At 39.8% G+C, this 14,901-nt stretch overlaps 2 protein-coding genes and 1 long non-coding RNA gene across 3 annotated transcripts in view; 2 read left to right on the plus strand and 1 right to left on the minus strand.

Annotated features, from left to right (window-relative positions):
* The window catches only part of LOC125293465 (collagen alpha-5(IV) chain-like), a 35,586-nt gene extending 24,355 nt beyond the window's left edge, over positions 1-11,231 (minus strand). The window contains exons 1-15 of the mRNA XM_048241389.1: positions 10,956-11,231; positions 10,087-10,143; positions 6,773-6,862; positions 6,326-6,370; positions 6,122-6,166; positions 5,904-5,966; positions 5,611-5,664; positions 5,488-5,514; positions 5,314-5,382; positions 5,081-5,143; positions 1,929-1,964; positions 1,715-1,762; positions 1,267-1,341; positions 721-765; positions 511-573 (exon numbers count right to left, since the gene is read on the minus strand). Of these exons, the coding sequence (XP_048097346.1) occupies positions 511-573; positions 721-765; positions 1,267-1,341; positions 1,715-1,762; positions 1,929-1,964; positions 5,081-5,143; positions 5,314-5,382; positions 5,488-5,514; positions 5,611-5,664; positions 5,904-5,966; positions 6,122-6,166; positions 6,326-6,370; positions 6,773-6,862; positions 10,087-10,143; positions 10,956-11,024 (849 nt within the window). The 5' untranslated portion in view covers positions 11,025-11,231. The remainder of the gene's footprint in view (positions 1-510; positions 574-720; positions 766-1,266; positions 1,342-1,714; positions 1,763-1,928; positions 1,965-5,080; positions 5,144-5,313; positions 5,383-5,487; positions 5,515-5,610; positions 5,665-5,903; positions 5,967-6,121; positions 6,167-6,325; positions 6,371-6,772; positions 6,863-10,086; positions 10,144-10,955) is intronic.
* Positions 5,340-6,981, plus strand: LOC125293619. The gene is made up of 3 exons (XR_007193383.1): positions 5,340-5,680; positions 5,920-6,178; positions 6,346-6,981. It is a non-coding gene; the product is annotated as an uncharacterized LOC125293619 (long non-coding RNA).
* Positions 11,232-11,315: 84 nt separating the features above from the next.
* The window catches only part of LOC125298306 (collagen alpha-4(IV) chain-like), a 37,117-nt gene continuing 33,531 nt past the window's right edge, over positions 11,316-14,901 (plus strand). The window contains exons 1-2 of the mRNA XM_048249040.1: positions 11,316-11,443; positions 11,882-12,005. Coding sequence (XP_048104997.1) covers positions 11,944-12,005 — 62 coding nt within the window. The 5' untranslated portion in view covers positions 11,316-11,443; positions 11,882-11,943. The remainder of the gene's footprint in view (positions 11,444-11,881; positions 12,006-14,901) is intronic.

Consider the following 14,901-nt stretch of genomic DNA (forward strand, 5'->3'; position numbering starts at 1 on the left):
CAGCCTAGCATTGAATCGGATGAGACGATTAGCATCTCACCTGCTAGCATAACGTTTAAAAGTTGCTAAGATTTCTGGTAATTTTTCTATTTAAAACTCGTCTTCTTTCAAGTTAGAAAGTATAATTCTTCACACTAAAATGAGTGTAATTCCCCAAATGGTGGAATATCCCTTTAAGGTGGGCTAATTTAATTTTTCCACTCTGAGATAGATAGGGGAATAGAGAGAGAATAATATAGATGGAGAGAGGGGTAAATAGTGGGAGTAGCCTAATCAACCCTAGGCAATTCTTTGTTGAGGCAATGTTTGATTGGCCCACTGAACCGACTTTATCTAATGAAATAAGAATATTAATAATGCTTTATACTTTTATATGAGTATAGATGTTCAGTGTCCACCACTGTACCCTAGGTACTAGTACCTTCACACTCTAACATAGCAATGGTTATATAGCTTGGTATCTCAGCTGCATAACCCAAAGGTAAAGGCATAGAATGAAAAGATACATACATCAGGTCCAATTTCACCTTTCTGCCCTTTGTAACCCTTCAGTGAAGAGGACCCTGGCAACCCCTGTGGAGTCCAAAACAAGCACTTGGTCAACCTCTATAACCCTTCTCATTCAAACATTCACAGTTAGCCTACAAATGAACAGTCTTCTCTACACTACTATACATTTATGTGAAGTAGAGGTAGTTAGCATTAAGACAAAGTACTCACGGGGTCCCCAGGACAACCATGGTCACCTATATTTCCAGTGTCACCCTGTTAAAGCAAAGAGATTTAGATGGTCTACAGTTCCAGTCACACTACAGTCATGGTTACGCTCATACAGGCGTGGACTAGTGCAGTCTGACAACAGGTTGCCCTATTAATGACATGACAATATTTCATCACAATACAGATCACCTACACAGAATGTGTAGTCAGATAAAGAGATTGTAATGGAATGCAGTATGCATGTAATTTATACCTGTCAAGAAATACTGAAATACTGTTTTAATATCCCAAGATCCAGTGACAAAAGTGTAGTACTCGCTCTTACAGTACACTAGTGATTCCAATATTATCAATATAGCAAAAATGTTTTACAACTTACTCTTAACTGTGAATAACATCACAACATTTAACATGTAACACCTTTTTTTTTCTAGGGGAGGAACTGCACCCTCATAATAACATATCTTAACTGAAGTCAATCATTTTATTGGATATTTATTCCCTGAGTGGAGCGTTGGTTCACTGAGAAAGAGAGGTCTCTGTTACCTTCACATCCGGTGGTTTTCTGACAAACTGAATGGAGCCCTTGGGTCCAGGAGCGCCCTGAGGCCCTTTGCGTCCCTAACACACAAGAGCAGCATACAGCAAAGAGCAGTGAAGATCTGGCAGTGAACACAATATACTGTAACAGAGCAATCAGCAATAGACTATAACAAAGCAATATACCACAGCCAAACCACACACAAATGAATGTACATTCTAATGTACAGTTAATGATTTCACAAATGTGAGTGACAACACATATGTTATTATGGTGTGTGGGTTCAGTATGTCAATGGAAAGTGTCTTTGTAATTGTCTAGCATGTGCATGCCAAATCACTGCCCCCTACTGTTTACTTTAACACAGTACACACTACACAACATCTGTTTCCTGGGAACTAGGGTGGTTGTGAGAGCACTAGCTTTGAGACTGGGGAAACACAGAGACCCGACCTTTTTACCAGGAGGTCCAGCAAGACTTGGACTACTTCCCTCAGCACCCTGTTCACACACACACACACACACACACACAAAGGTGCCCACTTAAAAAAGAAGATAGGAACACACTCCCTGCATATACATGTATATGCCACTACAGTGTTCATCATCATCATCATCATTATTATTATCAATTGATTGCATAATCTTGCATTTACTGCACTTTTACCTTCTGTCCTGGTCTGCCAGAGAGCCCTGGTTGTCCCTATGGCAAGAGAGGGTGAGGCCTTTAAGATTACATATTCACATGGCCCAGTTTTTTTTATCAAAAAATATAGTCATATAATCAGGTCATACATGCTGTCAAACAGTTTTGGGATGAAGTCCATTTTACATTGAATAAAATGTAAAATAGGTTTGTAAACCACACAATGAAATTGGCTCAGTAACAGACAATTGGTGAATCCAGATGAATCTATGAGCAGATTTGAATTTGCTCTGCAGGTCTGTCAGGCGATCTCTCCATTCAAGATGATTTCTCAATCACCAAAAACCCAGAAACCAAATCACAACCACTTATTTGGCATGGGCCAGGCTTATATGATGTCAGACAGAGGAGTACGGTTAGTAGTGTTGAGCGCTACCAATGGCTGCGCTGATGGCATCAGTATTACAGTTTTTCTCAGTCGTTTTGGTGCATTTTTCAGATTAGAATTAACATTCTCAAAACTACTAGTTTAACCTCTATATCATCTAGTCACTAACATAAAAGCGATTTCTCATTACTTTTAAACAAACAGCAAATGCTTTAGCAAATCCATGTAATTGCTTAAGGATAACTGTCTTTTTGTCTGTTTTTTTTATCAGTTGCTAATGTCATGTCATATAATGTAGGTATTATACACGTTTTCTGTTGAATAGATATTCCCTTCAAAACATTTAGGTATAGCTTCATTGCTTGAGTCATTATATGAAAACATGTTAAACCAGTCATGTAATCTGTCTCATATCATTAATAATAAGTATAATTTTGCCATTTTTCTATTACACTTTTGGGAAAGAACTGCTTTACTGTAAAAAATACTTTTTTTTCCGGTATGACATATGAAATTGATATATGCCCAAAAGAAAAACGTCAGTCTTGGGCATTTTCATAAGAAAATACTTCCAAAGTAAACTGTTACAGTATATTGACAACATGGTTAAGCATTTTCACTGTGTTGTTGATAACAGTGAGACAGAAACTTTTCATTCTGTAAGTTATGTTCTTTTGCAGGTAATCCACTGAGTGGTGCCGTTTGCACAAATTGTTTCTAGCAATGCTTCTAGCGAATTGTTTCTAGCAAGCGATTCTAAGCGAACTGAGAAAAACTGTACTGTAAATGACATTGACATAAGATATTTTCTTTGGAATTGAGCAAACAACTGCATTTAAAACCTTCATGTTTGTTGTATGTCCAAAAACACTCTGTAAGTGTTTAATGTACCAATTAGAGTTTAATTTTGCTTCTAGTTGCACTGCTTGGAAATCGGAAAAGAGCGAAGTGTCTCCAGATCAATTCCCATTCTCAATTGAGTCTTAGCTACTGTAGGCTTAACAATTCTCAAAACTACTTGATCAACCTCCACATGATTTAGTCACTTATGCATCACATCATAAAAACAAAATCTCATTATTCCTGCAATTTCGGCACATTCATGCAATTGATTGTGTACAATTGTTTTTACATTATAAATTGCACCTGTCATGTTAGTTCAAGTGCATGCTGGTTACTTGACTTGTTGTATACTGTACTCCTTTCCAGTTTTTCACAATTGCTAAAACACTAAACCCCATTCTCTGAACCAAATGCTCAGTTACCTCACTCTTCAATGACTCTTTTGGAAAAACCATAAACGGTTTTCACAAATAAAACACAATTTGCAGATCTCATAGATTATTTTTTCAAAACTCTAAACACATTGTTATGCAATAAGACACATTTTACTTATGCAATAAGACACAATTCACTTGTGATGTATAATGGTCACCACAAGTAGCAAAAGTTAAACACAAATAGAGCACAGATGTCATACATTAAACACAACGACTCAAAATTGATCACACTTGTTTCAAATGATGTGACACAACCAATATAAGCTAGTTCAGAGTGCAAACAGGTTGCTGAAGAGTGCCAGTTCATATCAACAATGGACAGAAACTATCAGGGAGGCATTAGAGTGTATTGTAGGCTGTAGACTGTAATGTACTTCTCATTTACAGTACAGAAATGCCTACATTTTCCAGTAGGCTATACAGTTTTTCACAATTGCTAAAACACATGTTTTGAAACCTTCCACCCTTTTCTCAAAACTGTTAACATAACCCCCCATTCGCAATACCTTATTTTTACTGGAGATTACTTTTGATGCAAAATGCATTTGCTGTATTGTAAACAATGAAAATTTCTCCTGGAGCTATATGCCCTGCCCTGAACACTGTATTTTTGATGTAGTGTGTAGTGACTGCTCAGTAGTGTTTTCATTTTGACTGCTTTGTTTGACTGCTCAAAACCATTGTTTGGTTTTGAGCACAGGTACAGTACAACTGTTGTGAGGCAATTGTTCAGTTTTGCAGTTGTCACAGTTTTTAATGAATGTAGTTTGAGATATGGGGTTTGTGTTTAAAGTTTTGAGAAAAGAGTGGAAGGTTTCAATTTTTTTTTCTAGCAATTGTGAAAAACTGTATTGCATAATGAATTAAATGGAGAGCAGACAATGGATGGATGTAAACTGATAGCTATTTAGTGAGTGAGTGAGCGAGTGAGTGAGTGAATGAGGGCCAGATGTACGTACATTTGCGAACGTAGCGTTATCAGCGCCAGGGACAAACCGCAGATACGCTGTGATACCCAAGTGTATGTGGTATTTATCAAACTTTCACTTCATCGAGTAATCTGCGCCTTTCTCCAGCCCCTACCGCAATATACGAATGTCCACAACTGAATGGCATAGCCTACATACAAGTGCAATTGAATGAAGTTAACTGATGACAACATTAAAAAGAATCAAACGTTTAGCGATCATGAAATGATACAATACATGCTAAGATGTCAACAAGCAGGGAGATAATGAAGATCAGTAGTTCTACTCAAACTACTTGTGCACGTAGGCTATGGAAGATTGCTGTTTGTACATACCTCACCATGATTTTACGTGCACATTGCAAAACAAATACGCCTGAAGTGGGCATTAGTACATCTGGCCCTGAGTGTGACTGAGTGAGTATATATTAGATAAAGTATACCCAAACCCAGTACATCTGGCCCTGAGTGTGACTGAGTGAGTATATAGTAGATAAAGTATACCCAAACCCAGGTCAAACACGGCTGGCTCACTCACTTTCAATCCTGGAGGTCCAGGATCCCCAGGGTCACCGTCGTCCCCTGGCTGACCAGGAGTGCTCTATAAGAGGAGGACAAGAGGGAGACATGACTACATGATAAAACACAGACAAAAAGAACATCACGCTCACACGACACACAATCTCTGTACGTTTTTATGAATGATATGCATTTCTAGAAAAAGAGAAAAATGTGTGTGAGAAAGAGAGAGGGAGAGAGAGAGAGATTTACCAATCCATCAGGTCCTGGAGGCCCTCTCTGTCCTTTACGACCTGTCCATAAATTCGGCTGAGATTTACCCTGTTGGCAAAAACAGATACATTTGACAGTGAATCCACAGTCATTCAAATATTCATGTTCATGTTTACATTAGACAGGTTCTAAATCTGATGGTAATAGCCATACCTTTGGGCCAGCTGAACCAGGTGCTCCCTGTGAGACAAGTATAGATTAGAGAGGCCATCCACAGTAACTATGAATAAGAAACGAATGAATGTCACAATGAGCAAGAAAACAGAGAATCCCTACAGGTTTTCCTGGGGGGCCTTGCAGTCCTGGGGTACCCGGATGTCCATTTTCACCCTGCAGAAACATCATGGTGAGTTACCATATTCCCCATCTGACACAGGGAATGTCCGCAATCCTCTGCTTTCTTTGTCCACTTCAGTAATCCCACTGACAGGCTAACAAATTGACAAATCTGGAAATATGTCTAGACATGTTAAGATAATTAATCTAGGGATAGTGTTTGTGTGTGTGTGTGTGTGTGTGTGTGAGAGAAAGAGACTCTTTCTGTGCTCTTTCAATAACAGATGTCACACCTCTGTTCCGTTGCAGCCTGGCTTCCCTGGAGGTCCCAGCGGTCCCTGAACTCCTGGTATACCCTAGAGCCCAATGCAACATACAAAGAGGGGTGGAAGTAGGAAGACGGGAAGGGAGAAACATACAAGTCTCTCTCGAGACAGAGTGAGGACATGAGACACACACGTGGAGAGCTATGTTGAGAAAGAGGGAGAGACAAAAGGTTCAGGCGTCTTACCGGCGTCCCTGGAACCCCGTGGAAACCCTCTGGTCCGAGCACACCCTGTGAGAATAGGTACATCAATATCTCATCTCAGTTAGGGGAGTGGCACTGACACATTAAAATACACTGAAATTCAATGTCAAGTGTTCGGCAACTTTCTGAATGACATAAAAAAGTACAACTGTAAGAATATGTCTGAATGACATATAAAAGAGTCACCTGGTCTCCTTTTTCTCCAGCTCTCCCAGGAAGGCCGTGGGATCCCTGAGGCATGAAGAGAAGAGGGTGATGGATTAAGAGGGTTGCAGGCATTGGTATTCTTCAGGACACATGGCTGGTGGTCGGGTCAGTCTCATGCTGCATTCTAGATCACTCAAAAGCTGGAGGTCAGACTTCAGTTCCGACTCTAAAGTCAGGCTAGATCGAAGTGGGAATCCCAACTTTTTCCCCAACTGGAGATCAGAATTCTTGTCTTCCGAGTTTTCCTAGAACGAAATTGGGAGATTCCAACTTGGAAATATCCGGCTTCTTAGTTGTCTGAAATGCAGCATTAGCTCATAGATACAGTAAAAGGTTTGACCCTGAATAAGACTGAGGATTGTATGTGTGTGTGTGTGTGTGTGTGTGTGTGTGTGTGTGTGTGTGTGTGTTGGGTGTATGAGTTACCTTCGGACCGACTGGTCCTGGATTGCCTTCGCGGCCAGTTAGGCCGCCCTCGCCAGGTTTCCCTGGTTGACCCTTGAACCCCTTTTCCCCCTGGAAAGAAAGAGAAAGACAAAGAGGTTGTGCATATCTCCGTATGTATGCATTTGATTTTTGAAAATGTATATTTGTATGTTCCTAATTTCACTGCATTAAAGGAACCATATGTAAGATTGTGGCCAAAACTGGTACTGCAATCACTTTCAAATTACTGTAGAGAGGTGTATCCCCTCCCCCTCCCCCCTGACTTGAGGTTGCCAACCTGGATACCGAAACACTACTGACTTTGCGATTAGTAGATAGGTGGAGGGTGGCGCATCAGGCCAAAACACAACATGATATGACAAAACACAAAATTAACATCAGTTAAGGGCTGCAACTTAACATGATTTCTTGTCTATGTCTAGTGTCTAGTGACATATCAGGGCCATTTTATGATTAATTGAGATACATTTCTTACATATGGTTCCTTTAATTATATTGAATGTGTTGTTGTATCTATCTCCTTACCATCTTGTCATTTTTACTTAATTCTGAATCTCTGATTACATGCTGATTATTCTCTGATTACTCTGATTATTTATTGTTTTGTTTGTTTGTATTATTACATTTTTTATTTATTATTGTGTTAAATGTTCCAAGTGTATAGCACTTTGAGCTGCATTCTGTGTATGAAAGTATTATTATTATTATTATTATTATTATTATTATTATTATTATTATACATTGATATTTGCAAAATCACTTACAATAATACCGGTAATAGCCATTACATTTGTTTTTACAAAGGCAGGTAACAGTCCAAGCTCAATCCCACTGCCGGCGGTTACTGCTGCCACCACATGGAGGTATCGTGTACAGTAGGTCACATCCCATCCTTGTCCATGTTTTTACAAAGACAGACCACTAGGCGGCCGCAATGGTGCACACACTCAATAGAGCTGAAATGTGAACCTGTGGAAACGCTCCCTCCTCCAGCCCCTCCCAGGCTGGAGCTCAGCTCAGTTTGTAGTGAGGGACTGACTGGGAACCACCTGGTGAGAAGACCCTGCAGCCCCACATTCTCAGGCTGGCCTGTTAAGGAGTCGGAGTCGGTTGCTAACACCCTCATAACCATTCTCTTAATCTCTTTTAACAGCCAGTGGCACTGTGGTAACAGTAAGGCAGGCAACAGAACCTTATGTGTACTACACTTAACAAAATATCCCAATACTGCAGAATAGAGAGCTTTCAAACCAGGTTAACACTAGCTATGCAATGCCAGACTCACATTATGCCTTCACTATAAGATGGTCACTGAACCCAATGAACCATTTACTGTAATCAGGGATGGGCACAAATACATCAAAATGTATTTCCAAATAAAATACCAAATACCCACCTTAAAAATGTATCAAAATAAGCTACAAAATACAGCAGCCAAAAAAAAATTATCAAAATAAAATACTGTATTTTTGTATTTTCAAAATACTACAAAATACTTCTTTCTAAAAGCCTTTTTCGTCTATCTCTTCACTTGTACACTACCTGGAAAAACATCTGAAAGCAAGAGACTCCTTCCATAATCAGTCAACAGATTAAATATGCTGACCCCTAATGTTAGACATCCCAATATAAACTTTTGCCTGGGTCGGCGCCAGAGAGCAACAGGTGAAGGGGGGGCTCACCTCACCTCACTTTTATTAGTTATTTTTCCAAAATTGCCATAATAAAGAGCATCCTTCGAGCCTTTTTGATAACTGAAACAATATGATCATGGTGGAAAATAGGGCAAGAATAGCGGTCATAGCCTATAGTGTTTACTGTAAAGCACACAGCGTTTAATAGAATAGGTTCATAGGCTACAATAAAAATAAATAGACTATAACAGACTCACTACTAGCAGGCCTAGGCTACAGCTAAGTACAAAATTTCATCATCACTGTGTCTTTCCATTCATTTTGAAATGTTCTTTTAAGATCCTGCTCAAAAGCAAATTGCACATAGGGCCTTCTGATAATATTGCAACATTGAACGTAGGCTATGTGATCACTCGAAATGTTCAGAACTAATTCTAACACATTTACGAAGTGGCTATGCAGAGGCACCAAATGTGATGGAAAGTTTAAGAGCGCACAGGACACTCGGCATGGCTTTTAGTATTTTGTGCTGCTCTGACAGTCCACTTTTAGTGACTGTTAGCAAAGTCCTTTTAGGCAAGTCCCTCCAATCGGTGGCCATATTGCAACACTTTTTTGGGGACTTATCGGGCGTCTATTTTGGCAGAAATGTGCGTGCGCAAGGCTTCACATGATGGCACAACACATGATTGGCAAAATGTCTTCACAACACACCACATGACTGGCTCAATGTATTCCACAACACACCACATGATGGGCTCAATGTATTCACATGTCACGTATTGCTGCGGAAGGGGTGGGATATGTGTAGACAACGGCCATATTGGCGTTGCAAACTAACCCAATGCATTTCTATAGAGGATTTTTTGAGTGCTGTGTCTCATTTGAGTGGCGTGTCATTAGAACGTTTCTGCTGTTAGTCTACTGTTTTTGAGTTTGGAGATGTACTGACTCCACAACTGTTGCACTTCCTAGCCAGTTGGTGTAATAGATTGGCCACTATGAATCAGTAACAATAACTCAAAGACAAACAATCCAAATGGATGGCTTATTTAGAAATTTAAACTAGGTAGCATTTTACCCTTTTGAGTTATTTAACACCATCACAACCACACTTATGGTGAGTTTCATTACTGTTTTGTCCCTATCTGGACACTGAGATGTGTTAAAAACAATGCATGTTGAAAGTTGTTTTCAACTCATGTTGTGTTCTTTTCAACACATATGTGTTGTCCCACACATTTGTTTTAAGAGTGTGAGATGAAATTCATAATGGTTTCCTCCAGGTCCAAGAACTGTTCTGATCAATGCCTTTATTTATAATTTAATAATATTTACAAATTATATTTTATGCCAATTTGTTTGACTTTGGTTTTGTAGACACATTGTTAGCTCAAACATCTGAAACACAGCAAACAAAACCAACAATTTGTAATGTTTTTGCTGAATTACATTCCAAATATTCAGTGACTCCCAGACATTTGACTGCTATCAAAATTTGGGAGTAATGTGTAGCAACCCCATTAAGGGAACAGAAGGCACAGATCATTTATTCAAAACCATTCATTTGACAATCAGGTAAACTACATCATTATGTCAACATTGCTTTGTGTTCATTACAGTATTGGAAGATATTGTACAGGTTTTAACATCACTTACCCTGCTGCCTTTGACTCGACAGTCACACTTTGACCTTCCACTGCACTGGCCTGCACACTGTAAAACAGAGATGAGAGATCTCTAGTAACTACACATTAAATGTCTGAGAAAAGCAGAAAACATCAGCTGTCACTATGTCCGGCATATGCAAAAACAAAGGGATTTATCTATCTGGGAAAGTATGCCTTTGGAACAAAACAATAAGGGCTTCCCATAGGAAAGATGGTCTGATTAAAACTGACAGATTAAAAGATTATATTGAGTTTAAGATTATTAAATATATTGGATAAAATATAATTTGTTTTCACTAAATGATACAGCCTCAAATATGTCTTCCTGCTCAAGACTTAAGTTCAAACACTTGTAACACTGTGCATGTGGACTGATCAGACTAAACACAGGATGTATACCAATGCACTCGTCTAAACATCTAGGGCTCTCTGACAGCATGGGTCGTAATGTTGTTGTACATACAATACATCCGAACACTAAGACCACCAAACTCAGATTTACACATGAAACCATTAAAGGTTTTCAAAGCAATATAGTAAAACATCTGAAGTCCTGCTTCCCATCTTAGCGCAGGCGCAGCAACTGAAATGAGTTGAACTTGAAGATACAGCTGAGCTGTGCTAAATCAATAGTAGGCTTAGGCTTTGGACCTTGCCCGTTTAATAAAAAACCCAACGTTAACCCAACGATATTAATGTGTAACACATCAAGCTTGCATTCAATGTTTTCTCAGTTGTCACTTGAACGCATTAAGTCAACAAGGCACAACATTCTACCCTTTAAAATATAATGTGAGAAGTGTTGCCTTCTTTAGAAGACATCCTGTAGCGCACAGGAGTATTTGGTAGAAGTCTTACCTTATTTGCCTCACTTCGCCAGAGCATCACGATGCTCAGCAGCACAAACAGCACCAACGCAGGCTTCATATTCTAAATCCTGCGCGGGATTTTACTGATCCACTTCACACATTCTCTTCTCTGCAATTACAACGGGATGCCTAAACTTGAAGGCATTGGTTTAGGATCTCAGCGATGACAGTTCTCATTTGTCGTGTAGATCTGTAATCTTAGCAGGATAGACGAAGGCAGGTGTTTGAGAAGCCTCAGCGTCTGAACGTGCGTTAATCTTGGGCCTGCTGTTAAAAAAATAGCACCACCCTCTGCAAAGACATCTGCGGCAGACATAAACAGAGGCTGGGCCAAACTTGTCTCTAATAATCATTGACTTCCCACTAGTTAGAGTGTAAGGCTGCGGATCTCAAAGAGACAGAGGGTCTAATCATTAGGATTCACTAGGATTTTGAGAGACTTGAAGATGATGAATGTGAAGTTAAAGATGAATTAAGGTAAGATTGATTTCCTCTTTTGACCTGCGGTTGACCGGAGTAATAGCAGACTGAAACACAAAGTAACTCAGTTGCCAACAGATTCCACTTTATGCCTTTAACATTATGTTTCTTTTGATGTCCATAGCAGCATATTGTTTCATATCGTTTAGGATTAGGCTGTCAATTATAGTCGACAACTTCACCACAGTTTTTTAAACCTTAGTTGTAATGCATGTGAAATTCCCTGCACATCTCTCTATCCAGTTTACTACCAGCTGTCACACCAGCATTCTTTAGGTCTTTCTTTGGTTGCTTCAACCCATTTAGTTAGCCAATCTCTTCTAAACAATCATGCCACAAATCTGAAACTGTTACTAGCATTGCACTCATGTGGTGCACACACACATACACACACCAATGAAGGTGGAAGTGTGTTAATTAAGCCCTCTATTACAGAGTTTATATCTGGCTTCAAGACTGGTCCATGTTGAAGTGGAACACACGCAGGAGGCAGCAGCATGGGAGTCCTTCAGCCCTGCATCACTATGACTCATCTCCATCAGTGGATCACATGGGGAACGTGAGTCTTCATTTAAGGACTGGTATAAATAAATATTAGCACCACCTGCCCAACCTTTCTAATCTTAAATGATTTTGACTTTGAGACTTTTTTTTTATTTTTATGGAATGTTTCCTTCCCCACACACTGGAACATGCATCAATGCTTTTACAAGGCTTTACTGGTATTTGTTTATTCTTGATGTGAAAGTACATGACCATCCTATCATATCAGAGTCTTATCTTGTCAGATATCGGAATTCATGAGTTCCCGTTCCAAATTTGCCTTAATGGAAGTAGGCAGAAAGTATGTTTGGCTGGGGTGATGAATTACTATCCAGGGATTGTGCAGGAGTCGACTGTGTAGGCAGGATTCAAGCAGAACCCATGCACACACCCCTGATGTATTCCTAACCAGGCAAGATGGGAGATGTGAGGGAGGGTGGTGGGTTGATACAGAGTGCCCAAACAAATGTCATGGCTTGTAGGTAGTCTAGGAATTAGTTATCTGACAGAGTTTGATGAGGTGGGGCAAATTTCATCACGCTCTTCACAAATGTCCTTTTTAGAACACCATTTAGTGCACACAGTGGCCTTTGTTGAATGCAACATCCTGTTAGTAGAGGATTCCACCGCATGTGTACCTCTACTGAGACACTTGACTTGACATCAACTGGGAGTCCACTTGCAATGACCTGCTGTGTGATATCTCTCATAGCAATATAGTTAGTCACTGTTAAGGTGCACTGCTACTGATGTAGCACCTGTAGCATGGTCAAGGTTGGTAGAGTAGGTGGTATTGCATTTTCAGTAAGGGTAGCAGGTGTGCTTGAGAGCAGTGAAAGATAGTTTGGACTTGCTTGTCACAGTACACAGGAGGACACACAAAACAAGTAGTTGTTAAGCAAAAAGTGAGATGTAGCCTACTTACAGAGGTGTAAAAGTTTCGCTTCAGAAAGTAAAAGTCCAGTGTTTCCCACATACATTGACTTATTTGTGGCGGCCCACCACAATATCAACATTGACCACCACACATTGATTTCCCAGGTTGTACTAAATTGTGATTAAATCTGGTTAGCATCATAACCACGCTGTGCTAATTTGTTAAAAAACTGTTGTATATAAGTTAATTCTGCGAACCCAACCATCACAAATGGAATTCAATTCTGTGGGAAACACTGAAGTCCCACTGTGAAGGTGGTTGGTTGTACCTGTGCACTTAACACAGGTGATTTCACTAATTAGCTCATCTATCTGGCTGAGGAGTTGTGCCAATTACAATCAGCTGATTTAGGTTAAAAAAAAAAATTTGAGCAAGAACCTTGTTTACACCTATATGACACCTAACACCCAATTGTCTTACAGTGAAAGCATAAACACACATAAAAAACTATTTTACACCACTGACAATGTTCAAAATAGAATGACACTTCTGTGGTAGCAGTGTTTCCCACAGAATTGAATTAAATTTCTCGTGGTACTGTAGGTGATGGATGGGGGGGTATTGCAGAGTTAACTTGAATGGAACAGTTTATTACAAATCAGCGTGCAGCGTGGCTACAGTATGATGACAACAACAATTGTTAATGTTTTCTTTAAACAGGCATGCAGGTTCGTTGAGAGACAGTCAGACAAGGAGAGACTGCACCAAGGTGAACATACCCACTGAGCAAGCAACGTCTATGGACGTCCAAGACAAGTTGATATCACGTCGGTCCGTCCAGGCTATGATCTGGACGTCTATTTGACAGCCAGAATTAGTTGATAAATGACACTGAGACAATAGTCCAGGCTGACCCGGTTTTGAACGTCAATAGACAACCAAAATTAGTTGCAAGTAGACGTTCTGCCTGGCCATAATCTAGACGTGTATTTGACAGCCAGAATTAGTTGATAAATGACAACATAGAAAATGTCATTTTCAGTTTTCATTTTGTGGTGGTCAATGTTGATATTGTGGTGGGTCGCCACAAATAAGTCAATGTATGGGAAACACTGGGTAGTGTGGTGAGGTTGTGTACAGTCAAATCAAAGTATTGTAATCAAAATGCGAATCAAAGTGTTTCGAAAGGTTATAAAAAATTAATTTTATGAAGGGTGTGATTTTAGCCTACCTTTGCTGTCTTCCTGTCATGGCCACCTTGAAGGAAGGCTTGACAAGTCGATTAATGAATGCAGCGCAAAACACAGTCAATAAATACGAGAGGAGAGTCGGCTACTCTCTTTTCTCATTCATTGACTGTGATTCGCGCAGCATTCTTTAATCGACTTGTTAGAGAAGAGTAGCCGACTCTCCTCTGACTCAGTCAGGACGATGGAAAAACAGGATACAGGCTTTTATTCTTTTCAATAAGGGGCCAGTGCCCCTCAAGGGAGAGAGGTCACCCCAGCAAGGGTTTCACCAGTATTCTCTGACTAAAACAAATCTTACCCTTAAGTAAGTTACACACAAAGAGAAGGAGTGACCTACAGTAGCATGAATATGCAATGGAAAGATGTGGTGGGACCGTGGGAGGGGATGTGGCCTCTTGGTGCCATCAAGTTTGGTCAGCTTCTATTGTCTTTTAATTACAACTACCCCCTTTCCTGGGAAGTTCTTCAGAGGCCTGGCCACATACTGTTTTTACAAATATTGACGTTTCACACCTGGTGATAGGCAAAAGGCCTCTAGACAGGCTTTCATTGAATTCAAGGATAAACAAAGGATACTCTGAATACAGACACATGGATACAAAAATCACAAATGATCATAAGAAGTGCACAGTATGTACATTTACAGAAAGGATTCTGATTCACAACACTTCACCACACTTCACATCACCTCTCACGTTCATTGACTGCAAATGCAATATTATACTGCTTTAATTGCCCCTATCTTTAGTTGAGATGTTCTGAACTGCACCAATGTGTATGAATAA

The sequence above is a fragment of the Alosa alosa genome, chromosome 1 (genome assembly GCF_017589495.1).
Source record: "Alosa alosa isolate M-15738 ecotype Scorff River chromosome 1, AALO_Geno_1.1, whole genome shotgun sequence".
Lineage (NCBI taxonomy): Eukaryota > Metazoa > Chordata > Actinopteri > Clupeiformes > Clupeidae > Alosa > Alosa alosa.